At 38.8% G+C, this 26,322-nt stretch overlaps 1 protein-coding gene across 4 annotated transcripts in view; it reads left to right on the top strand.

Annotated features, from left to right (window-relative positions):
- Positions 1-26,322, top strand: part of TNRC6A (trinucleotide repeat containing adaptor 6A) — a 208,240-nt gene that overhangs the window by 28,427 nt on the left and 153,491 nt on the right. For 3 of the 4 annotated variants that reach the window (XM_027126603.1, XM_027126601.1, XM_027126610.1), the window contains one exon: positions 11,213-11,338. In XM_027126603.1, the coding sequence (XP_026982404.1) occupies positions 11,259-11,338 (80 nt within the window). In that variant the 5' untranslated portion in view covers positions 11,213-11,258. Of the gene's footprint in view, positions 1-11,212; positions 11,339-26,322 lie in introns of those variants that run through there. The other variant, XM_027126608.1, reaches the window with a different exon arrangement.

Below are 26,322 nucleotides of genomic sequence, written 5' to 3'. Positions count from 1 at the left end.
TTCTACTTGTTTACTCTAATCTTGGATTTCCCCCTGGATTCCTTGGGAAGAGCTACCTTCCCTCAGGAGTGTTTAGTGTCAAGTTTCTCTACCCTAGTTTTGCCGTTGATTGGAACCCTTATATATTCTATCTTACAGGAATTCTTCATCATTTCTGATTTACTAATAGGACTCTTTCTTAGTTTTGCCAGTTATAGATCTAAATGCAAAATTTGCCAGACCATATAGATATTTTATATATAAATAATATATATTAAATATAAATGATTTTGTATATGTAAATAATGCATATTTTTCTGTCATTTTAGTGGAATTTTGGAACATGGAAGGAAAATAAAATGGTGAGACTGGCATAAGATGGCATCTCATAGGGAACAGCCATATTTTTAGCATCTAAATTTGGGCCTTAGTGAGTACAAGAGTATACTTAAAATTACTTGTATTTTAATTAATGCTCAATTTGCTAAATTTTTAAATGTAAAAACCCAATTTTCCCTAAGCCTTTAACATATAACTCACAGATGATATTGTTGTATTTATAAGTCTTATCTAAAGTTAGACTCATTTTCATTTGTTCTTATATCAGTACTAACTTAGCTTGTAAATTTGACATAGTAAATTCTCCTAAGTATTTAACATCGCTTACAAACTTGATTAATAACATTCCCTTAGCTTTGGCCTTTTTTTTTTTTTTTTTTTGCGGTACGCGGGCCTCTTACTGTTGTGGCCTCTCCCGTTGCGGAGCACAGGCTCCAGACACGCAGGCTCAGCGGCCATGGCTCACGGGCCCAGCCGCTCCACGGCATGTGGGATCTTCCCGGACCGGGGCACGAACCCGTGTCCCCTGCATCGGCAGGCGGACTCTCAACCACTGCGCCACCAGGGAAGCCCAGCTTTGCCTTTTTTTTTTTTTTTTTTTTTCCAGCTTTGGCATTTTTAACCACAATTACAGATTTGATTCTCTTCAGTGCTTCAAACGTCTTGCAAGGCAGACTTATAAATGAAGCAAACAAAATTGCTAAGCACTGAAACACTATTTACAAACCTAATAAATCTGAAATTGTTTACTAATCCAGAAGTTTTTAAGCATTCAGTTTTAGTCTAAGTCAATCAAATTCTCTTAACTATTTTTTAATTAAAGTCACAAATCTTCTTACATCAATCAAATTCTCTTAACCCAACTTTCTGCCTCCTTCACCTGTTTGTACCCTGGTAACTGAAGGTAGCAGAGGAAAAACATGCATGATTAAGCTTATTGGTTTTGCTTTAAATTTATGTCCATAAGTCTCCAGTAAGCTCCTAGTACTGCCTCTAATATTACATTTCCCTAATATATTTACTCTCCTGTTTTCCCAGGTAGCTTTTTTTTTTTTTGAAAAAGGGGAGGATGGTTATTTATTAGCCTTTTTTCATCTTTTGAAATTTTTTTTTTCTTTTGGCTGTGTCACACGGCTTGCAGGATCTCAGTTCCCGACCAGGGATTTAACTGGGATATGGCAGTGAAAGCCCAGAATCCTAACCACTAAGCCACCAGCGAACTCCCTAAGATTATTATCATTTTTAATTATGGTAAAATACATAATAATATAAAATTTACTATCTTAACCATTAAGTGTCTCAGATAACTTTTCACAACTTGTCTCTCCCTACTCTCAGTGGATGATCTCATTTGCTAAGTAATTGTAAACATTAGAAGCAATTAGAAAAGAATGATTTTTCTTCCTCCCACTGCCAGATTTACCAGGCTACCTACATCCATGCCCTTTGAATCTGCTCTCCCTCATCTAATAGTGGAAGAACTGTCTGTACCAATCTCTCCCCCTGAGGCTTAGATCCTGTCCCTCTCACCTGCTGAAGGACTGTGGGCCCAACATTATCCCCATCCTTTCCTCCACTCATCCTTTCCATCACCATGCAAAAGTGCTGTCTTTAAAAAGCGAAAAGACTAAGTTTTCTTTGGCTTTTCCTTTCCTTCCAGCTACTTCCCCATTATAGGAAAAGTCCCTCCAAAGAGCTGTCTACACTGCTTTCTCACCACTTCACCTCATATTCCCCATTCTCTCTTTAACCCACTCCAGTACTGCCCCTAAGCCCCATGCTTTAGAGGACCCCACTCAGGCCCCCCTCAGGCTATGCCCCTCCCCATGAGGGGAACACAAACCTTTGGATTTGCCGCCTCCCCAGACCTCACTCAGGATGCCTAGGACCCTGTCTAAATGGTCCCAAACCAGCTCCCAGGGCCTATTAGGGGCTGTTCCCCAGATCCAAGGGATGTGGTGTATATATCTCTACGCCTCAGAGATGGCTGTTGACTAGGGTGGAGGGTTGGGGAAGCATGTGTAGGTGGAACTTGGATATTCAATCTGGAGGGAGAGAAGAAAAAGCTGGGGGAGCAGGTCAGGGTACCAGTTCTCTCTATGCCAGTTCCTTCTGGTAAGGAACTCAAGGAGTTGGAGAATTCTAAATTTGAATCTCGCCTTCCAATATGTAATAAATACAATAATATTTTATTTAGCAGTTTGCTTGACTGATAAAATTTAAATATTTAGACGTGTGATGTGTAGACCTCCACTTGTACTTTTGGCCCCATGATTGCCCTCTCCAATCAGATTTTTACAAGTCCCATGAATCCTCTCTAGTGAAGGTCGCCGATGACCTGCAGTTTGCCAATCCAATGCCCACATCTCTGTCGTCATCTTCCTCAACCTCTCAGCAGCATTTGACACAATGAATCACTTTCTTCTCCTGTGTTCCACAGCACCAAAATCTTGGCCTGCCTCCTGTTCCCTCTTGGTTTGGCCCGTTTGTTTTTTCCTCCGCCTCTTCCCACCTGCCCTAAATATGCCCCAGGGTTCAGGCCTCAGACCTCAACATCACTCCACTTAAATCCTTTCCTCTGTTATCTGAGGTCTCGTGTCCGTAAATACCACCTGCGGCTGGGGTCCCCAACCCCTGGGCCTCGGACCGGCAGTGGTCCACGTCCTGGTAGGAACTGGGCCACACGGCAGGAGGTGAGCCATGGGCCAGTGAGCAAAGCTTCATGTGCCACTCCCCATGGCTCTCATTACCTCCTGAACCACACCCTTCAACCCACATCCGCGGAAAAACTGTCTTCAACGAAACCGGTCCCTGGTGCCAAAAAGGTTGGGGACCGCTGACCTACGGCTGATAACGCACTCCTAGTTTCCCTGCTTATCACCACCACTTGGGTATCTAATAGGCACTGCAAACTTCACATGTCCAAACTAGAATTCTCGACTTCCCTTTAACAAACCTGTCCCCCCCACCCCAGTATGTTTCCATCATCCCCCCAGACGTTTAGTCCAAAATGCTACATGTTTTTCCTGATTTCTCACTGCCTCACATCCCACACCCAGTCAAGGCATAGGTAAGTTCTTTGGTTCTGTCTTCATAACCTGTCTTCAGACTAGTCACTTCTCTCCAATTACACTGCTACCGTCCTCTTCCAAGCCAATATCATCTTCCACCTGGACTCTTTAAGGGGCCTTGCAACTGGCTGGCCTGCTCCCACTCATACCCCTCCTTACTACAGACTACGAATTCTTTTTTCTTTTTGGCTGCGCCTCAAAGCTTGCGGGATCTTAGTTTCCCGACCAGGGATCCAACCCGGGCCCCTGGCAGTGAAGGCGCCGAGTCCTAACTGGTGGACCGCCAGGCAATTCCCAACAGACTACTAATTCTTACAGCAGCCCCCATGGGCTTTTAAAAACCATAAATCAGACCACATGACACCCTTGTTCAAGACATCCCAAAGACTTCCCTTCACATTAAAAATAAAATCCAGACTCTTCCACGTGGTCTACAAGGCCCTACGTGACCTGGCATCTGCTTTGCTTTCAACCTCCTCTCCCCATTGCTCACTCTGTTGCAGCCGTAGTGCTGCCTTGCACAGTCTGGAGCACACCAAGCTCGTCTCTGCCTCTGAAACTTTATACTCTCTCTTTGCTGTGCGTGGATGCTTTGCTTCTGCATGGTTTGCTCCTTCATACATTTTAGATCTCAGTTCAAATACCTCCCCAGAGAAGCCTTCGATCCAGAGTACACTCTCTTTCATGTCTATCACCTTAACCAGGTTCATTTTCTTCACAGTATCAATGACTTTTTAAAAATTGAAGTGTAGTTGATTTACAATATTATACTAGTTTCAGGTATATGGCATAGCGATTCAGTATTTTTGTAGATTATACTCCATTAAAAGCTATTACAAGATAATGGCTATAATTCCTTGTTATCCAAAATAACCTTGTTGCTTATCTATTTTATATGTAGTAGTTAGTATCTGTTAATCCCATAACCCTAATTTGTCCCTCCCCCACTTCCCTCTTCCCTTTGGTAACCACTAACTCATTTTCTATATTTGTGAGTCTGTTTCTGTTTTGCCTATACATTCATTTGTATTATTTTATAGATTTCACATATATGTGGCATCAGACAGCATTTGTCTTTCTCTGACTTATTTCACTAAGCATAATATTCTCTAGGTCCATCCATGTTGCTGCAAATGGCAGAATTGCATTCTTTTTTATGGCTGAGCAATATTCCTGTGTGTGTGTGTGTGTGTGTGTGTGTGTGTGTGTGTGTGTGTGTGTGTGTATGACATCTTCTTTATTCATTCATCCGTTGTGGGCACTTGGATTGCTTCCCTGTCTTGGCTGTTCTTGTAAATAGTGCTGCTATTACATTGGAGCGCATGTATCTTTTTGAATTAGTGTTTTTGTTTTTTCTGGATCTATACCCTGGAGTGAAATTGCTGGATCACATGGTAGCTCCAAGTTTTGTTGTTAGAGGCCCCTCCATACTGTTTTCTTTAGTGGCTGTGTCAATTTACGTTGCCACCAGCAGGGCACCAGGGCTCCCTTTTCTCTGTACCCTCTCCAACATGTATTATTTGTAGACTTTTTTTGTGACAGCCATTCTGACCGGTGTGAGGTGATATCTCATTGCAGTTTTGATTGGCATTTCTCTAATGATTAGTGATGCTGAGCATCTTTCCATGTGCTTGTTGGCCATCTGTATGTCTTCCTTGGAAAAATATCTATTCAGGCCTTCTGCCCATTTCTTGATTCGTTGTTTGGTTTTTTTTAATGTTGAGTTGTATGAGCTGTTTATATATTTTGGATATCAACCACTTGTTGGTTGATATCATCTTTTTTATTTTCACTTTGTTGATGGTTTTCTTTGCTGTGCAAAAGATTTTAAGTTTAATTAGGTGCCATTTTTAAAATGTTTGCTTTTATTTCTTTTGCCCTAGGAGACAGATCCAAAAAAATATTGCTATGATTTACGTCAAAGAGTGTTCTGCCTATGTTCTCTTGTAAGAGTTTTATGGTTTCAGGTCTTACATTTAGGTCTCTACACCATTTTGCGTTTATTTTTCTGTGAAGGAATTTTATAATCTCATTGTTTTACACGTGGCTGTCCAGTTTTCCCAGCACCACTTGTTGAAGAGATGGTTTTTCCTCCATTGTGTATTCTTGCCTCCTTTGTCATAGATTAATTGACCATAGATGCATCAGTCACTTTTGAAATAATACTAGTTTGTTTGTTCTCTGTGTCCATCTCTGAGTAGAACTTAAGCTCACTTAAGGCAGGGACGAGATGCCCAGTACTTAGAATAGTGTGAAAATTCAAGTAATAACATTTCAAAATAAATGTACATTAGATAATAAAATTCTTCTAAGTATTTCACGCACCTTAAATAATATGCAAAACCCACAAATTATCACAAGCGCCGTGAAAACTTTATGCTGAACCAAGAGGTTCAAGTTGGGCCTAAATAGGTTCATCGTCCCGGTTCTTGGTTTTAGACTTCCCCACGTTTGTCAAGTCACTTCTCTAGGAGAGCAGATTATCATCTCAGGGAAACTGAGGTTACAAGTATGGGAACTTCAGGCAGTGATTACAAGCAGTAACGGGAGAAGTGGGATATGCTTTCCAGGTTGGGGCAATATCAGCTCCATTTTAACAACCTTGACCCTCTCTCATAGTTAAGCTGTGTGTGATCTGTTTATGATCGATATCTAGCCTGTCTGTTTCACCTAGAATTAAATGTTAAATTCATAACATAAGCATCATTTATTCTTCACATTTAGCCAATTATTTATTTATTTATTTTATTTATTTTTGGCTGCATTGGGTCTTCATTGCTGCACACAGGCTTTCTCTAGTTGCGGCGAGCTGGGGCTACTCTTAACTGCGGTGCGCGGGCTTCTCGTTGCAGTGGCTTCTCTTGTTGCAGAGCACAGGCTCTAGGCACACAGCCTTCAGTAGTTTGTAGCACACGGGCTCAGTAGTTGTGGCGCACAGGCTTAGTTTCTCTGCAGCACGTGGGATCTTCCCGGACCAGGGCTTGAACCCGTGTCCCCTGCGTTGGCAGGCAGATTCTTAAGCACTGCACCACCAGGGAAGCCCCTAGTCAATTTTTTTAAAAAAAATCTTATTCTTCTTACAACTTTTTTTTTTTAATTTGTAAAGCTAGGATTCTGTATCTTTCACCTAGACTGTTTTACTTTTTATTCATGGGATTCTGTGCCTTCTTTTTTCTGGCCGTGCCACACAGCGTGCAGGATCTTAGTTCCCCAACCAGGGATTGAACCTGGGCCACCACAGTGAAAGTGCCAAGTCTTAACCACTGGACTGCCAGGGAATTCCCTGTGCCTTCTTTATATTGTACTTTCTCAGCTGTCTCATAACTCATCATTCCATGAACATTCCATTTGCTGATTTTGGGGGAAAACTATTGCTCTTTGAGTGTTTATTTTGTAAATTTCCAGAACTCTCTTCTTATTGCTGATAGTTTTTGGATGATTCTGCTAGGTTTCATGCAAGGAAAGATCATTTTTGTCTCCTTGCCAAGAGCTATACCTTGTTTTGTCTCCATGCTGCTTTGTTTGGTTTTGCTTGAGCTTCCAGAAAAACATCAAATGACAGTGGTAGCTCATATCCTGGTTTAGCTTCTGACTTTAAAGAGACAACTCCAGTGTTTTATTGTTCAGTATGATGTTGACTGTTGATCTGAGATTCTTTGATCATCCATTCCTTAATTCATTACATATTTATTGGTCCCCAGCCAAGTGCATTGGATTTGGCAATATGTAGGGCACTGAGAGCCTTGGGGAATGCAGTTTCCCTGGCGTGGTGCCAGCAGAAGCCAGATTGCAGTGGTTTGCAGAGAGGCATATGATGGAAACCTCTTCCTTAACACGTGCCAAGGGTTTTCATCAAGAATGGATGCTGAACTCTTTTTGATTTTATTTATTATTCATTTATTTTTATTGAAGTGTGGTTGATTTACAATGTTGTATTAATTTTTGCTGTACAGCAAAGTGATTCCTTTATACATATATATACTTTCTTCTTTTATGCTAAATTCTTTTTTAATGCTCTTTCAGCATTTATTAGTTCAATTATTTTTTTCTTGTTTGACTTATAGGGATGATTGAACATGTTAATATATTTTACATTCATTCATTCAAGAAATATTTGAGTGCTTACTCTAAGCCAGGCATTCTTCTATTATAAAAATTTGTGATTTTTATAAAACGTTGTCGGCCTTTGTGATATCTTTAATATCAGTTTGTAAACATTCAATGGTTTTTACAATACTAGGGTAACTTCTACTTAACCGTGGTGTGTTATTCTTTAAATTTTATTACTAAAGCAATAGACCTTATTATTAATAATTCAAAAGATGAAAAGCATATAAAGACAGAAAGTTCACATCCAATTTTCTGATATCCCAAGGGATATTCCCTACTAATAGATATTTCTGGACCTTTTTCTTTTTCGGTTTTAATAAACTTTTAAAAATCATTTGCAAGGATTTTATGTAGGATTTTCGCATCGGTATTCGTGGTCATGGTACAGATGTCACAGTAGGAGAGCCACACCTGGCTCCACATCAGGTTGGCGTCTCCTGCTAAATGACACTTTGTTGCAGTCCTGACCCATCTGTTCTTTCTGGGCAACATGACTTTCCACCCCCAACCCCCGACTCTGGGTGTGCTGGGAGCCATGCGGAAGTAGCTGAGGTTCATTTGTTCACAGGGTATTTGTGGTATTTATCCGACTCCACGGAACTTACATTCTAGGCAGGCAGCAAAAGATAAAATAAATAAAATGTACAGTATGTTAGACGGTGATAAGAAGTATGGAGAGAAAGCAGGGAAGGGGGACAGGAAATGTTATTGGGAGAGAGGGAACCATAATTATGCGGGGAGGTTGAGGGTCTTGCTGAAAGAGAATTCAGACAGCAATGAGAATGAATGTCTACAGCTACTTACCACAATATCCATGAATCCCCAAAATACCATGTTGAGCGAGACAAGTGAGGCAATGAGAGTGCATTCTGTACGATTGTGCTTATGCAGAGCACAAAAACAGGAACCATGATCTATAATGTCCAAGTCAAGCCAGCAGTTATCATGGAGGTGAAGGAGTGTCTAGAAGGAGACCCAGTGGGAATTCTGGTAATGTTCTGTTTCTTAATCCAGGTGCTCTTAACACTTGTGTGTTCAGTCTCTGAAAATTCATTAGACTGAGCATTTGAAACTGTGTGTATTTTCAATATAAATGTTACATGTTAATAGTTGCATTATTATTTTTTTTTAATTCAAAATCAGCTATCTGGTTGGTAGATGGCACAACCACCAGAGGGACCCTCCCTGAAATCTGCTGCCTTGTCTTTTTTCCCCAATACCTGGCACATTAAAGGGATTCATTACATGCGTGTGTTTGAATGAATAAGTGAGTCAGTAAACAAATGCATCTCTGTAATCTCTAACTGGTTTTGTACCTGGCTTCCCTTAAACTAATCACCCTGGAGAAAACTGAAGCAATAGCTATTTTTATTGTCATTTTTGCATTTTATTATTATTTTTATTTATTTTTTAGGTTTTATTTATTTATTTATTGGAGTATAGTTGATTTACAGTGTCGTGTTAGTTTCAGGTGTACAGCAAAGTGATTCAGTTATACATACATATATATGTATTTTTTTCAGATTCTTTTCCCTTATAGGTTATTACAAAATATTAAGTATAGTTCCCTGTGCTATACAGTAGGTCCTTGTTGGTTATCTATTTTATATCTAGTAGTGTGTATATGGTAATCCCAAACTCCTAATTTATCCCTCCTCGCACCTTTCCCCTTGGTAACCCTAAGTTTGTGTTTTATGTCTGTGGGTCTATTTCTGTTTTGTGAATAAGGTCATTTGTATCATATTTTAGATTCCACACATAAGTGATATCATATGATGTTTGTCTTTGTCTGACTTACTTCACTTAGTGTGATAATCTCTGGGTCCATCCATGTTGCTGCAAATGGCATTATTTCATTGTTTTTTATGGCTGAGTAATATTCCCTTGTATATATGTACCACATCTTCTTTATTCATTCATCTGTTGATGGATGTTTAGGTTGTTTCCATGTCTTGGCTATTGTAAATAGTGCTGCTATGAACACTGGGGTGCATATATCTTTTCGAATTGTGGTTTTCTCTGGATACATGCCCCGGATCAGACATATATTTTAAAAAAATCATTTCTGTCTCCCCTCTGCTTATATGAGAATAATAAATTCATTCAGCAGACATTCAAACACTTTTATGATTTAGAGTCAGGAGATCAAGTAAAATGAGGACAAAAATTTGTCCATTGGATTTGGCAACATGTCGGTTCTTGAAGGTGTTGGTGGAAGCAGTTTCACTCATGTGGCTGCAACAGATACCAGACTGCAGAGGTCTGAGGGGAAATGGGATGTGAGGAACTGGAAACAGTGAACGCTGACACATATTTCAAGTCCTTTAACTCTAAAAGTTAGGAGAGAATTATTTGGGGTTGATAGTTTTTTTTTTTTTTAGTGTTTGTGTGAGTGTTTATCATGAAAAATGAGAAAAACTAGAGCATGTTTACATGCTAAAGTGGGAATTCAGCAGACAAGAGTAGTTTCATTCATCTACTTCTTCATTCAATCCGTCAGTCATTCATGTGGTCCACAACTACTTACTAAGTACCTGTTGTATCAGTTCTTGATAGTGGTAAAGAGCAGTGAATAAACTAGACACAGCCTCTGCCCTCCTGCAGCTTACACTCTATTAGGGAAGAGACGTTGAAGATGTCGGTGACAGAAAGAATGATGCTGGCATGGGCGGGGGCAGGGGTGGTTACTGAATCAAAGTACAAGGGGAAGGATTAGCATGGGCAAGAGGGATCTTTTCTTACAATGAGACAGCAGTGATATCCCTTTCTTACAAGGGGATAAAACTGAAAGATGGATACAAATGTTGCTAAGAAAAATTATTAAAACAGCAGCGTGGAGCCCTCCTCTTAGGCAGGAGTGTGGAAACGTACACTAGATCAGGTGAAACCAGGTAGGGGATGGTAGACTTAAGCCAAGCTGTTCCCAGAACTTGGATGCTAGATGAGACCTTAGAGATACCTAATTCAGCAGCTACCCACCTCGGTTCATAAGTCAAGCAGTTGTCAAGGGTGAAGACTGCGTAAAATTCTGCAGAGTCACATCTGACGTGAGGATCGGTAAGCCAGCAGAGAAGGTGAAAACTGCATGAAGTTTCCGGTGAAAAATCTCGAAGGAAGAAGCCATACTGGAGATGAGAAACTTTCTTGGCAAGTTTTCTTCCAGAAAAGCATAGGTAGAGATTTTTGTTTCTTTAGCTGAACATGAGGTGATGTCATTGGTTTGCCTGTGGGGGCTTTGTATTAAGAAATGATTGTTTAACTGTCAGCTTAATGAACCTCACAGGATGAGAGGTTTGTAGAGACCGAGACCAACCCAGAAGCCACCAGGTCCCTGTTTCCCATCTCACACTATTCCTCACTATTAAGGTGATGAGTTTTTCTTCCTTATGCTTTCTCTCTCCCTCCCTCTCTCTCTTTTTATTCTGAAAGTGGGTAATTAAATCCTCAATAAGTGTAACTCTATTACAGTCAAAATATCAAGCTTGCAGATTACTTATTTTTTAAAAATACTAATAAAAACAAATTTCCACTGTCATTCCCTTGCATTCTAATAGGCTTTCTTGAGTGGGGAAGAAAGGGATGTAATTAGCACCAAAAAGTTGCATATGTGTGTGTGTCTCATAAGTAAATCTATATCACTGGCTATATTCGGGAGGGAGAAAAAAATTAAAAGCAGAGAATCACTAATATAATGCAACCCCTTCATTTCTCAGGTGTGAACACTGAGGCCCAGAGAGGTGATGTGATTTGCCCAAAGTCATGCAACTAGTGGCAGAGCCAGGCCTAGAAGCCAGGTGTCCTGGCTCCCAAGACATTCCGCTGCCCGAGGAATGGAACAGGTAGTATCACTCACACTGGGGTCCATGGGTCAGTCCGTTCAGCCCAGAGCTGCCTGGGGTTCCAACTAAGGAAACCAGAGGAAGTGTCAGCTCAAAATTCTGACCACTGAATGACTCAGGGCTGAAATCAAAACTGGGTAAGAGAAAAAAAAGGGAGGTTTGAAACATAACCCTGATGAGTCCAAGACAGAGGCCAATGGACCATGCTCCCACGGCAGCGGTTATCTTCTCAAGGTAGATCTAGCTTGCCGTATCATGTCCATCTTCAAATAGCAAGGTGGTGAGTCACCTTCTGGCCATTCTGACACCTATGCTCTCTCCAATGCAGTCAGTGTTAGGAAAGTCAGTGGCCACTTAAAGAGGACAACTGGGGAGTTGGGGAAAAAGGGAGTCAGGAAGACCAGTTAGGAGGCTTTTGTAAACATCCAGGAGGGAAATAATAAGGAAAGTCTGGCTGGTGGGTTTGCTGGATCAGTGTGACATCACCTGGGTAGTGGCTGGTAAAGCTGGCCTGCAGTGATAGTGGAAAGGTGGACAAAAAATGAAATCCACATCAAAATGGGGAGGAAAAGAGTTCCTGCTTTCATGTATTAAGGACTGTTCTTAAGACCAGTACTGATAAAACAAAAACTACCTAAAATGCTATAAGTAAGATTTATCCTGTGTGTTATATGTTAATATGGGTACTGGTCACTGCTAACGCGTATTAATCCCTCTGAGGAGTCTGAGTCATAGTTTCTTTTTCCTTTATTCAATGGTTATTTACTGAGCACCTACTATGTGCCAGGTTCTATTCTGGGTACTTGGAACACATCAAGTGAGCTAAACAAACAAATACCCTTGCCCTCATGGAGCTCAATCGGGGAAAAGTAGCTAAAGAAGCTGGTCTCTTGGGAAAAACAATGGAGAAGAAAGCTAGGAGGGAAATTGCTAATTGAAATGGTATTAATCAAAGTAAAAGCCAGAAAGAATAGGTTGAGTTTCACTGGGTTCCTCAGAGAAAGCTTTTTTTCTAGGCAGAGAGAACTGAGATAGCAGAATCGTCCCAAAGGCTCTGCCCAGATTAGTGGCTGTGATCTTGAGGCTCCGAACAGGACTGGACACGCAGGGATAAACTGCAACACAGGAGGCACTTGGGGAAGGACTCTGAACCCAGGCCGGGTGAGGAGGTTCAGATCTGCAGACAGAACAGAGTGCCCAAAGGAATGGTCAGTTTACATGGGTAGTTGGACTTTAAGAGACCACGCAATTTTGTCACAGGTGGTTTCAACACAGGGGTGTGGGGAGCAAGCCATGGGAAGTCTAGGAGCACCTGAGATCCAGGTAAGTCAGGTAGGTGAGCATCAATCAGTGGGCAGAAAGCAGGACTGTGGTCACTGAGCTGAGATTCAAAGAACATTTCCAGCCTCTGGGAGGAATAAACCACATTCCAAGCAAGGCATTGAGACAGGGACTCAGTCCCAGGAGTGAAGAAGGGAGATGCCATCAGAACCAGAGCATAAGGTAGGGACTTGCTCACAGGAGCCCAGTTATAAGCTGGACCCTTCATCAAACCTGAGATGATAGCCAGAGGGACTGAGCTCCTGAACCTTTAAATCTCGCTGTGGATTAAGACTCCTTCCCATTGATGGGAAGCACAGGACCTGGTCTTTAGAGAAAGTAGGATGAGGGGACAGGAAATGGGCAGCACCTCCCTCCTCCCCCCGCCCCATGCAGAAGGAAGGAGGGGGGAGATCATGTCTGTGGCTTCTGTTGTCAGCAGGAATCCCCACTATTGCTTCCTTGTTTGCCATAGCATTGGATGGTTCCAGAGAGTCCTTTTTCCTGAATTAATCCAGGTCTTCACTCCAAAACTCAGAGGATGGTTTTCTTAGAAGGACTGCTGATGAGGGCAGGCATGGAGTCCTTATCTGCATCTTACTTAATCTTTATGTGGTTCTTTCAGCTACCACTTAGTCTCAGCGCACGCTGCACTCCACACTCCGTCCCGTTTCCATCTCCCTGGCTTCCACATTTCTCACTTATTCCCTATTTGGAGGCTTAGCTCAACCTTCACATGGCTTGACGCCAACTTTGCCTGATTTGACATCTTCCTCTGGCTACACTTCTGTAGTGGACATTCTGTTTGACTCTTCAACCCACCCCCCGTTAGTAACAGCAATACAATTTGGTCCACACACTACCACCAATACCACGTCAAGGTTGACTTCCAAACAGTCCTTCTGTCTCTGTGCCACTTAGCCCAGAATCAAAGTCCCAGGAGTGAGCATCTGACTGCCCAAGTTCATGGATCCTGGATCCTGCTCCTTGGGCTTCCACAGTGTGGGAGCTGAGAGAGGCGGCAGGTGCCGTAAACTGCCCTCCTGCCAGACCTAATCACAATGGGTAATTCTCCCAGAGGGAGATCTGGTGCTAATCAGAAGGGACGGATTCTAATCTGTGCTGTCCAACAGAATAATAATGCAAGCCACATATGTAACTTTTTTTTTCGCTTTTTTTTTAAATTAATTTTTATTGGAGTATGGTTGCTTTACACTGTTGTGTTAGCCTCCACTGCACAACGAAATGAATCAGCCCTACACATACAGACATCTCTTCCTTTTTGGACTTCCCTCCCATTTAGGTTACCACAGTGCCTTAGGTAGAGTTCCCTGTGCTATACAGTACGTTCCCATCAGTTGTCTATTTTATATGTAGTTATCAATAATGTATATGTGTCGATCCCAGTCTCCCAATTCCTCCTACCCCGCCCCTTTCCCCCTTGGTATCCATACATTTGTTCTCTATGTCTATGTCTCTATTTCTGCTTTGCAACTAAGATCATCTATACCATTTTTCTAGATTCCACATATATGTGTTAGTATACGATATTTGCTTTTCTCTTTCTGACTTACTTCACTCTGTATGACACTCTCTAAGTCCATCCACGTCTCTACAAATGACCCAATTTCATTCCTTTTTATGGCTGAGTAATATTCCATTGTATATGTGTACCACATCTTTATCCATTCCTCTGTTGATGGACATTTAGGTTGCTTCCATGTCCTGGCTATGGTAAATAGTGCTGCAATGAACATTGTGGTACATGACTCTTTTTGAACTATGGCTTTCTCAGGGTATATGCCCAGTAGTGGGATTGCTGGGTCATATGGTAGTTCTGTTTTTAGTTTTTTGAGGAACCTCTATACTGTTCTCCATAGTGGCTGTATCAATTTACATTCCCACCAACAGTGCAAGAGGGTCCCCTTTTCTCCACACCCCCTCCAGCATTTGTTGTTTGTAGATTTTTTGATAATGACCATTCTGACTGGTGTGAGGTCATACCTCATTGCAGTTTTGATTTGCATTTCTCTAATAATTAGCGATGTTGAGCATCTTTTCACGTGTTTGTTGGCCATCTGTATGTCTTCTTTGGAAAAATGTCTATTTAGGTCTTCTGCCCATTTTGGGGTTGGGTTGTTTATTTTTTTGATATTGAGCTGCATGAGCTGTTTATATATTTTGGAGATTAATCCTTTGTCAGTTGCTTTGTTTGCAAATATTTTCTCCCATTCTGAGCGTTGTCTTTTTTTCTTGTTTATGGTTTCCTTTGCTGTGCAAAAGCTTTTAAGTTTAATTAGGTCCACATAAAATCTTCTAGTGCTACATTAAAAAAGGCAGAGGGCTCTCCTGGTGGCGCAGTGGTTGAGAGTCCGCCTGCCGGTGCAGGGGACACGGGTTCGTGCCCCAGTCCGGGAAGATCCCACACGCCGCGGAGCGGCTGGGCCCGTGAGCCATGGCCGCTGAGCCTGCGCGTCCGGAGCCTGGGCTCCGCAACGAGAGAGGCCACAACAGTGAGAGTCCCACGCAAAAGAAAAAAAAAAAGCAGAAACAGGTGAAATTAATTTTTATATTTTATTTGACCAATATTTCCCAAATACTATTGTGTCAACATGTAATCAATATAAAAAATTATTCCTGAGATATGTTCCATTTAAAAAATTTTATTGAAGTATAGTTGATTTAGTGTTTGCTGGTATATAGCAAAGTGTTCAGTTATACGTATATATATTCTTTTTCATATTCTTTTCCATTATGGTTTATTATAGGATATTGACTATAGTTCCCAGTGCTACACAATAGGACCTTTATCCTACTATTTATCCAGATATGTTCCTTTTTGTTGTTCTTTTAAGTCTTTGGAATTCAGGGTGTATTTAACTCTCATGGCACAGCTCATCCAGATGCTACGTTTTCATTGGAAATATTTGATCTGTGTCTATATTTACAGCTGAAAAAGTAGAATCACACTCCCAAGTTGTTCCAGACCTGCTTAAAAGTTTTCCAACTACTGAATCAAGTACCAAAAATCACTTGCCTTTAATATTCACCTCCACATTGACAAAACAAATTCATCTTTATTAGAAGAATTGTTTGAAGCAAAAGCATATCAATTTCAAAGCTATGTTTGTCCAAGTTATGTTAATACATTGTTTCTTGCATCAACTCAATGTATTCACATGGAATGTAAAGGAGTGTTGCACAAATTGAAAAGTAACTTTAAGTTTATCAATACCCACAAAAATTTTTCTTCAAATTTCTTCCAGTTTTTTGGTAGGTTTTGCAGATAATTTACATAATGCTGATTATTACCACTTAAAGCATTATGTACATTGATTCATATTAAAATGTGTAAAAATTATTGATTTGCATTATAAAAAAATTTTAGTTTCAGTGTAAATCCTTGTACTTTTCTAGCTTGGTCACAAGTAAGCTTTTTCTCTTTCCTTAGAGCTTCAAATGTATCTCATTCATACACACTATGATATCAATAAGAAAACATAAATCATGCTGCCGTTTTTTAAATCTTTGATTGTTAAATATTTGGGAAGAATTTCTTCTCTTTCAAGTAAATCTTGAATTGGAATTGACAGTACAGTAAATCTTTGTAAAACTCTTCCATGACTCAACCCATGAACATAGATTAAGAAACAAGATCATCATATTCATTGCTTTCTGTTCCTTTCCATAAACTGGTGATGATTCACAGCATTTGAATGCATACACTGAGTAATTTTAACAACTGTATCCATAACACTTTCCATAGAGTTTACTTCTGAAAGTGAACACAAATATTTTCAATATATATCATACGGTGGGATGAAGCAATAAGGGAAACATCAGTCTCTTGTTTTGAAGTTCCAATAAATCCACATTTTTGACTGAACATAGCTGGAGCACCATCTGGCATGATAGAAACTATTTTTTTTCATATCTAACTGAAATTCATCTTTATCAGATGTGAAAGATTCAAAAATTCTAATCTACAGTTTTTTTTAGAGCCATGGGTTTACAATGTTTCTGTATAAATTTGGAAGACCTTTATATACCCAAAGTATTCATTTGGCAGTGTCTCATGGCATGATTCAGCTAAAATTTGCTATTTTTCAAAATTTGAATTAATTTGTCTTTGATAAATTCTTTTATTCTATGGGCATTTGTTTGGTGGCTTAGTTGAAGCTTGTTCACTTTTATGAAATATCTTTTTAGTCTCTTCTTCATAATTTTCTAACCAAATTTTCATAACTGAAAAAATAATTTCTTTTACCATCTTTCCATTGAAAATTGTGTGTGCACACGTGTGTGCAAGAATCATTTTATAACTGGCCAAATTTGCAATCTCTGATTCTGTTAACGCCTATTTAAAATTTTTTTGTTCAACATTTTATTCTGATTTCAGGCAACTAATTTCAATGGTGTGTGTGTGTGTGTGTGTGTGTGTGTGTGAAAACATACCGAACATAAAATTTACCATTTTTAAGTGTAAAGTTCTGTGGTACTGAGTGCATTCACATTGAGCAACCATCACCACCATTCATCTCCGGAACTTTTAAAACCTTCCACAACTGAAACTCTGTACCCATTAGACTAACTCTCCATTTCCCTCTCCCTGCAGCCCTGAGCAAGCACCATTCTACTTCCTGTCTCTATGAATGTGACTACTCTAGGTATCTCATATAAGGGCAATCATGCAATATTTGTCCTTTTGTGACTGACTTATTTCACTTAGTATATGTAATGTCTTTAAGGTTCATCCATGTAGTAGCAGGTGTTAGAATTTCCTTCATTTTTCAGGCTGAATAATATTCTGCTTAAGTACATACCACACTTTGTATATCCATTCATCCACTGGCGGACAAATGAGTTACTTCCAGCTTTTGGCTATTGTGAATAATACTGCTACGAACATGAGTGTACCAATATCTGTCCCTGCTTCTGCTTCTTTTGGATATATACCAAGAAGTGGAATTGTTAGATCATACGGTATTTCTTATGTTAGTTTTTTGAGGAATTACCATGCCATTTTCCATGGCAACGCACAGGGTTCCAGTTTGTCCACATTCTCACCAAAGCTTGTTATTTTCTGGGTTTGTTTTTTTGATTGTTTGTTTGTTCTTTCAGTAATAGCCATCCTAATAGATGCGAAAAGATCTCATTTTGGTTTTGATTTGCATTTTCTTAATGACTACTGATATTGGGCATTTTTCCATGTGGTTCACCAATTCTTTTTTGAATGTAGAGAGAAAACTTCTTATCAAATTCAACTGTATATTTGCTGGAAATGCCTCAATATTTTCCAGTTTATTATTTTTTAAAATGTTTGTTTCACAATAACACAGCATGTTCATTTTGCTCTGCCACAGCAAATTACAATTGACATTCGTCGTGAAAGTTGTGGCATTATCTTCTTCCGGTCCCTTTTTTTTTTACTATTTTGGTCACTAGCTCCTACAGCTCCATTTGATTCTTCATCATTTGTACACCTTCATTTTATACCTTTAAAATTGATTCCTACGTAAAAAAGTAATTGAATTATAATTAAAATAATACATATTTTGATTTAATTACGAATTGCAATTTAAAAGGTATCATGCAACTCATACTGTCTGCATAAAATATTCCAGTAAACACATTACAGTGATTTACATCAGTGCACAGAAAAAAATCATTCAAACTGAATCAGTCCATATACACCAATTAAATAGGTGATGTGTTTATATATCATCCTAGGAACGTGCACAGGTGGCCGACCTATAACAATGCATGTGTGCCCTACATTATAACAATAATATTTTATGCAACGCAATTGTTTGTCCTACCAAAATTCAATATAACAAAAAAAAACTGTTATTCTGATTCAGTTTCAAAATTTTAAAAATTAAGTAAAGCTAAAAATGTAGTTCTATTTCAAGTGCTCAGTGGCTATATGTGGCGAGTGGCTACTGTATTGGATAGCACAGCTCTAGAAATACAAAACGACAACAGTAAATTGAGCAATTTCACTGCTTAGTTTCTTCCCTAAAGCTCTGTGTATGGACACAGGAAGGCATATAGAAGGAAATTCCTTGCAACATTGTAAACATTGTTTACAGTGGCCCCCAAACAGATCAATCTCGTATCCATCAATTGGGTTATGGCCAAAAAATTGTGGTGTATCCATTGTAAGGAATTTTATGTAGCAATTGAAAATAGATCTATGGTTAGATCTCTAAAACATATCACTATGTGGGGAAGGGGAAAAAGCAAGCTGTACACTGTGATGTCATTAAAAAAATACCACATTTTAAAATTAATTAGATAGATAGATGGATAGATGAGAGAAAGAGAGAGAGAGAGAGAGAGATAAAAATAGATTCACACCGGAGTGGTTACTTCTGTGCCTCTGTGGAGGGAGACAGGAAACTTAGACTAACTTGGATTTAATAAGAAGAATGCGTTCGTGTCTTACTCATGTGACTAAAACTAATTTGGAAAGAAAGATCTTAAGAAAAGGGAAGTCTTGAGAGAAGTGGAAAGATGAACAAAGGCACCAATTAAATAGAATTAACTACAATAGAGATTATATGGTGTCTAAATAAGTATAATCACATGATTATAATATTTAATGAATATGTCAAAAGTAATTCTTCAAAAAGAAGATATACATATAGCACAGGCAACTCTACTTCACTTTGCTGTACAGTAGAAACTAACACAACATTGTAAAACAACTATACCCCAATAAAAAAAAAAGAAGATATACAAATTATATAGTGGCCCTTCTGTAAACTGAAAATGGGAAATGCCAAACAGTGATCAAAACTAATTTATGAGGCTCGCCTCTACCAGCGTTTTGGAGAACATCCAGGTTACCCATCACCAGCTGCTATTGCATTAAAAGCCTCCACTCTAAGGTCCCAACTGGCATCCAACCCCCTGACCTCAACATTTTCCAACACATCAATTGTTTTTGTAGTTCCTACTTTCATATCTACTGTTCTTTTTCTTCTGCTTCATTTGTTTTTTAAATATAGATGTTGATTCAGTGGCAGTTAGGATCCAAACAAGTGGTGATGAGATCAAACGACATAACCTTTCTCAGGAAAGAGAGGGGAAAATATCTAAGTGTTTGGGATCCTCAATTTGCCCTTCTGTACCTAGAGAAACCCAATTTCAAATTAATAAACGCCCCAGTGCTAGTTTTTTGCCTTCCCACAGATCGAGTTTACCCCAGGGCCTACAGGACATGGATTGATTAATTTCATCCTGATCCCAAATTCCCCTCAGCCTACCTGACATTGATTGAGTAAACAGATTAGTCAAGACAATTAAATCAGCAGAGCGGCTCCGGAATCTTCTTGAACTTTGTGTAAAAGTGTCCTGAAATTGGAGCTTCTTGGGAGCATTCGCTTCAAACCATTTCCTAAATTGAAATTGCATTCCACTTCCCTAAGATCACAGCCTTTCACTAAGACAGGATTATGGAAACTCTGAACTACCCAAGCAGAGGATGTGTGTCTGGGAATAAAACAAATGAACAAATCTATAAAAAGTAGAACAATAACACCAACAAAGGCAGAATGATTCATACTGCAAATGACAAGAGGAAAAAATAAACAAGGGAGCATTAACTTCAGAAAGTATAAAGTATGATGACAATGATAAGACCTAACAGAACAGTAATGAAAAGACTTAACCAATCCCATTAAAAAACCAAGCCCTTTTAGATGAGATTTTAAATATCTAGCTAAGAGTTCGATAGTGTCTGGTCTTACATTTAGGTCTTTAATCCATTTTGAGTTTATTTTTGTGTATGGTGTTAGGGAGTGTTCTAATTTCATACTTTTACATGTACCCGTCCAGTTTTCCCAGCACCACTTATTGAAGAGGCTGTCTTTTCTCCACTGTATATTCTTGCCTCCTTTATCAAAGGTAAGGTGACCATATGTGCGTGGGTTTATCTCTGGGCTCTGTATCCTGTTCCATTGATCTATATTTCTGTTTTCGTGCCAGTACCATACTGTCTTGATTACTGTAGCTTTTTAGTATAGTCTGAAGTCAGGGAGCCTGATTCCTCCAGCTCCATTTTTTGTTCTCAAGATTGCTGGATATGGGGAGGGGGAAGGGTAAGCTGTGACAAAGTGAGAGAGCGGCATGGACATATATACACTACCAAACGTAAAATAGATAGCTAGGGGGAAGCAGCCGCATAGCACAGGGAGATCAGCTAGGTGGTTTGTGACCACCTAGAGGGGTGGGATAGGGAGGGTGGGAGGGAGGGAGACACAAGAGGGAAGAGATATGGGAACATATGTATATGTATAACTGATTCACTTTGTTATAAAGCAGAAACTAACATACCATTGTAAAGCCATTATACTCCAATAAAGTTGTTAAAAAAAAATCTAGCTATATCATGTTTCCAAGAGACAAACCTATGGAAAGTGAATCAAAAGTGTTAAGCAAAAAAAAAAGGGGGAGGAGGGTGATCTAAAATACATCAGAAATATAAAAGTAAATGAGACAGAATGGTAATATTAATTTTAGAGGAAAGAGGACAAAAAGCATTTTGGACAGAGTATTATTATGGCAGAAGGTACAATCCTCCTAAAGGATAATAATAGTTGTGAGCATCTATGAGATAAAAACCAAAGCACTGCAGAAAAAAAATGATAGGAACTGTCAAAGAAAGTGAGATTCTATTTTGTGGTTTTAAATAGTTTCCACTATAATCGCCATTTATTTCTATAATATGACTTCGGTAAGGAGAAAAGTCTTACCAAGAGCTTTTCCTTAACTCCAAGAGAATATACAGAGTTTATATGCTGGCTGGCTTCATTATAATTGCATCAGTAAGAAAAATTAACCTCCCGTGATAAATGTAGCTTAGAACATTGAGGAAACAAGCAAAATTCTCTACAACAAACACTCTAGCAGATGCCATTTCCTGTATAAATATTTAATTTTTTAAGATTTTAAATTAACGGTCCTAGGAGCATTAAAATAATTTCTGACTTTAAGAAAGTTCCTTGCCTTTTATAGTTATCAGACTTAGACAAAAACTTAATTTTATGACGACAGAAATTCATAAAAGTACGTATTTAACTTAATTTTATCACTAGATTGTAAATATGTTTTTAACATGTTTTTTAAAAATCTATTTAAGTAAAAGCCAGTGTTTTGCATTCTCAAAAGAACTGGAGTCAACAGTTTTTTTATCTTAGAGCTTTTTGTTAAGTGCCTTTGAATTTATTACCTCAAATTTAAAGCAAGGCTGAGGCAAAGAATGTGCGGATTAAAAATAATTATTTCTATGGAATTATAAGAAATATTAACAAAAATAAAATTAAGCAAGAGATTAACAGGCTCTTCTCATTCTGAAAGAACAAAATACAAGAAAATCAGGATTTAAATAAAAAATGGTAACACGTTAGGCCAAACGAAAACTTAAGTAAATTCCAAAGGCAGAAATTGTACAAGTCAAATTACATATTTGATAAAAACAAACTATAAATGAATAATGTCAGATTACTGAAAAAATCAAAATACTTAGAATTTTTAAAAATCCCCTAAAAAAATTACTTTGGGGAAAAGAGGAAATTAAAACTTTAGTTTCTGTTTGTGTACAAAATAACACAAAAAGAACACTACCTTTCAAAACTTACGAGAGAGAGGCAACCCAGTAATCAGAGGCAAAATCATAATTTTAAATGCTTTTTATTAAGAAAGCATAGAAAGAAATGAAATAAGTTTCTGATAAAAAGATGTTGTGGGAAAGAACTAAATGAACTAAAATAGGAGGTAGATAGAATCAGTCATGACAAAGTCAGCCACTACTATATTAAACAATAGAGAAAAACAAATGTTAAATAAATCCATATACCAGATCTTTGATAAGATCAATAAAATAAAACTCTAGAGAGATTTACAAAGAAAAATAGAGAGCATATTTCAAAAATTGGAAATAAAAAAGGTTTAGCCAGATATACAGTAGAGATTTTGAAAGACGTAAGAGAATATTTTGTCGTCTATGCTAATAACATTAAAATTTTTATATTATGGCGATTTTTTAAAAAAACAAAATGTATGGGGAACAATGATTATTAATAGATTTTTTTGGGAGTTCCCTGGTTGCCTAGTGGTTAGATTTCTGGGCTTTCACTGTCATGGCCTGGTTCAATCCCTGGTCTGGGAACTGAGATCCCGCAAGCCGTGCAGCCAAAAAAAAAAAGATTTCTTAACACTTAGCATTACCTACATTCCTGAAATATGTTAGGTTTTCTTTAGTAATATCTTATTTAAGATGTAATATTTATAAATGAGCTTGGTATATGGTTTTTGTGACATGATTTTCATGTTTTGATGTGGCTTTCACAGAAAATATGAACGTCTTTTACTTCTGTGTGCTCTGATACAACTTACATACAAGCAAAATTGTCTATTTCTTGGCTATTTAGAAGAATTCCTCTAAGAAACTCTCTGAGTCTGGTGGGTTTTTGGTAGGGAGCTGGTTGATAACATCCTCAGTTTTGTTCCTGCTTACTGTTTTAAGATTTCTAGCGTTGTATTTATTTTGGTACAGTTATTTATATTTTCCTGGAAAGTCATCTATTTCAGATTTTCAAATGTAATTGCACAAAGTTTTGCTAGGTACTAAATCTTTTCATTTCCTCTGTATTATGTTGTTTCCTTCTCCTTACTTTTAATGTCTTTTCAGTGCTTTTTCTGTTTTGTTTTTGTTTTTTCTAATTAGTTCACTCTGTAGTTTATCTATTTCACTTTAACCCACCCCATCCCAAAGAGTCAGTTCTTGGATTAACCAACTGTACTTTCTAAATTTGTTTCATTTTCTAGTTGATTCATTTCTTTATGGTTTTCTTTCTTCTAATTTCCTAGAATAGTTTGTTGTTCTTTTTCCTCTTCTTTGAATACTAAATTCATTTGGTTTTTTTGCCTTCTTTACTAATATATTTGTTTAAGGCTCTGTATTTTCCTCTTAACCCATATGTGCCATATGACACAGGTTTTGATATGTATTGACTTTATTTCATTATTTGAGATATTTTTTTAAATAAATTTATTTATTTATTTTTGGCTGCGTTGGGTCTTTGTTGCTGTGTGCAGGCTTTCTCTAGTTGTGGTGAGCAGGGGCTACTCTTCCTTGTGGTGCACAGGCTTCTCATTGCGGTAGTTTCTCTTGTTGAGGAGCACGGGTTCTAGGCACACAAGCTTCAGTAGTTGTGGCTCACAGGCTCTAGAGCACAGGCTCAGTAGTTGTGGCTCACAGGCTTAGTTGCTCCAGGGCATGGGGGATCTTCCCAGACCAGGGCTTGAACCTGTGTCCCCTGCAATGGCAGGTGGATTCTTAACCACTGTGCCACCAGGGAAGCCCCATTATTTGAGATATTAAGAAATTTTGGTTTAAAAATACTCTTTAATCTCTTTCTCTCTTCCCACACTTCTCCCACACCCAGGTGGGTGGTAGGTTTTTTACCCTCCTAATTTTGTGGTTAATTTCTAGTTTTCTTGTGTTATTGAAAATTCTGTAATATTTCTACTTTTTGAATTTTATTAAGATTTTCTTTGTGGCTTGATACGCAGTCCATTACTGTAAAAATTCCACAGGACTATGAAAAGATGTATCCTCTATTGTCAGTGTACAGCATTTGATGCAAAACTACAAAGTCGACCTAATTAAATGTACATTGAGGTCCTCTAAATCTTCTTTTTTAATTTCCTTCTCTATTGTGGACTGGGAGAGGTGAGCTACATAAGTTTTTTAGTCCTTAGTGTCTGTTTGTAGTTGATGCTCTGATCATTTTGACACTGTCTTCAATTGTGTCCTCATATCAGTGAAGTTTTAGCCTAATTGTGGTGTGTACACACCCTTTGTCATTATTAAATGCCCCTGTTGGTCTCAACTACCTCGTATAATTCTAGATTCAACTTTGTCTGATATTAATATCATGAACCCAGCTTCCTTTTTGTCATCTTCACCTGGTATGTCTTTGTTCATACCTTTCAACCTTCCTGAGATATTTTGTTTGACATATTCTTTTGTTTTCAGCCAAAAGTTGTGTTTTGCTTTTTTGATCCAAGAAGTCTTTCTCTTTAAATTGCTTTTTTAAAACTCCACATACATTTATGGAAATAACAGATATGATTTGTTTTCATTATCTCATCTTTTCTGTTTTTAATATTTACTTTGTTTTCTACTATTTTGATATGAGGATTATGTTTGTTCTGCTTCCCCTTACTTTGTTTCTGGTAACTTTTAGCTTTATAATTTTAGGTTGGCTTTATACTTTTAGGTAATATTTTAAACCTCCATTTCCTGATTTGTCAACTTTAGTAAATGTCTATTGAGTTCCCCCAAATAAAGGAAAATGGGTGAGCTTCCTGGGTTTCTGTTTTGTCAGTTTTTGCATTGGGATAGGGTGGGGCAGGCAGCAAAGGGAAACAGAGCTAGGCTGAGCCAGTGAGCCATAGTGGCTGCTGAAGGCTGGTTCCTGTTTTCTGCAATTGTGTTAAATACCCCATCACAGGGCTCACTCCACCTCCGTTATCCCCTCACCCAACTTTCCCAGAGGTTCCTCCCACTCCCCTCTGAGCCAGAAGGTGGGGAAGAGGGGGGACAGGCACCAGGTACTTCCACCTGCCACACACACCATCAGGAGACTTATCTGATGTACTGATATTTTCTTTACTGTTTCCTCTTCCATCCAGTCCTTTTATGGCAGTAAGTAGTTAGAGCGAGGTAGTTGAGACCAGTCTATATCTCCTTTCCCGCTTTCCTGCCACCTGGGATATACCATGCCAGACCCTACCTGTTTTTCAGCTCTCTGGAAGGACACCGAGATGGAAGCAAGGAGCTTCTCTTCCCGTGGGTGTGGGAGACTTTCCCCCCAGCTGCTGGCTTATCCCCTCAGTTGTCTTCTCTCCAAATGAGGGGATATTACTAAGATTTTTCAGGATTTTCACCTTTACCTTCTACCCATTCCTCACCCCTCTTCACACTTCCTGGGGTACAGGGCAGAAGCTGCCTGTTAATTGCATGAAGCTTCTGTATTTTTTTTCCATTGACATTTTAGAGCCAAAACCTAAGGTCATACATCTTCCTCTCTTCCTCTAAATGATCCTGGTGGCTTTTTAAATCTAGATTTTGTTAATTTTTGTCCATTTCATTATGTTGGGATAGGAAAAGTCTATCTCTTTGCTTCTCTTCACCTTTATATTCCAGAAGCTTCCCTTATTCTTTGCAGCATAATATTCTGTAGTATAAGTGCCCCATAATTTAGCTAACTATCCTCTTATTGTTAGAGCAATTTGTTTATTAATGGAGCAAGTAATTAATGCACAGTGTGATAAGGAAGCAGGGAAACAATCATGTTTACATAGAACTGGTGAATTTTTAATTGATATAGTCCTCAAAGAAAATACTCTATCAAAGATCTTAGGGCTTCCCTGGTGGCGCAGTGGTTGAGAGTCCGCCTGCCGCTGCAGGGGACGCGGGTTCGTGCCCCGTTCCGGGAGGATCCCACGTGCCGCAGAGCAGCTGGGCCCGTGAGCCATGGTTGCTGAGCCTGCACGTCCGGAGCCTGTGCTCCGCAACAGGAGAGGCCACAACAGTGAGAGGCCCGCGTACCGCAAAAAAAAAAAAAAAAAAAGATCTTAAAAACATTTGT

Source organism: Aethalodelphis obliquidens, unplaced genomic scaffold (genome assembly GCF_003676395.1).
Source record: "Aethalodelphis obliquidens isolate GAN/ISIS:26980383/991018 unplaced genomic scaffold, ASM367639v1 scaffold30, whole genome shotgun sequence".
In the NCBI taxonomy this organism is placed as follows: Eukaryota; Metazoa; Chordata; class Mammalia; order Artiodactyla; family Delphinidae; genus Aethalodelphis; species Aethalodelphis obliquidens.
This window is presented reverse-complemented; position numbering and strand designations above follow the sequence as displayed.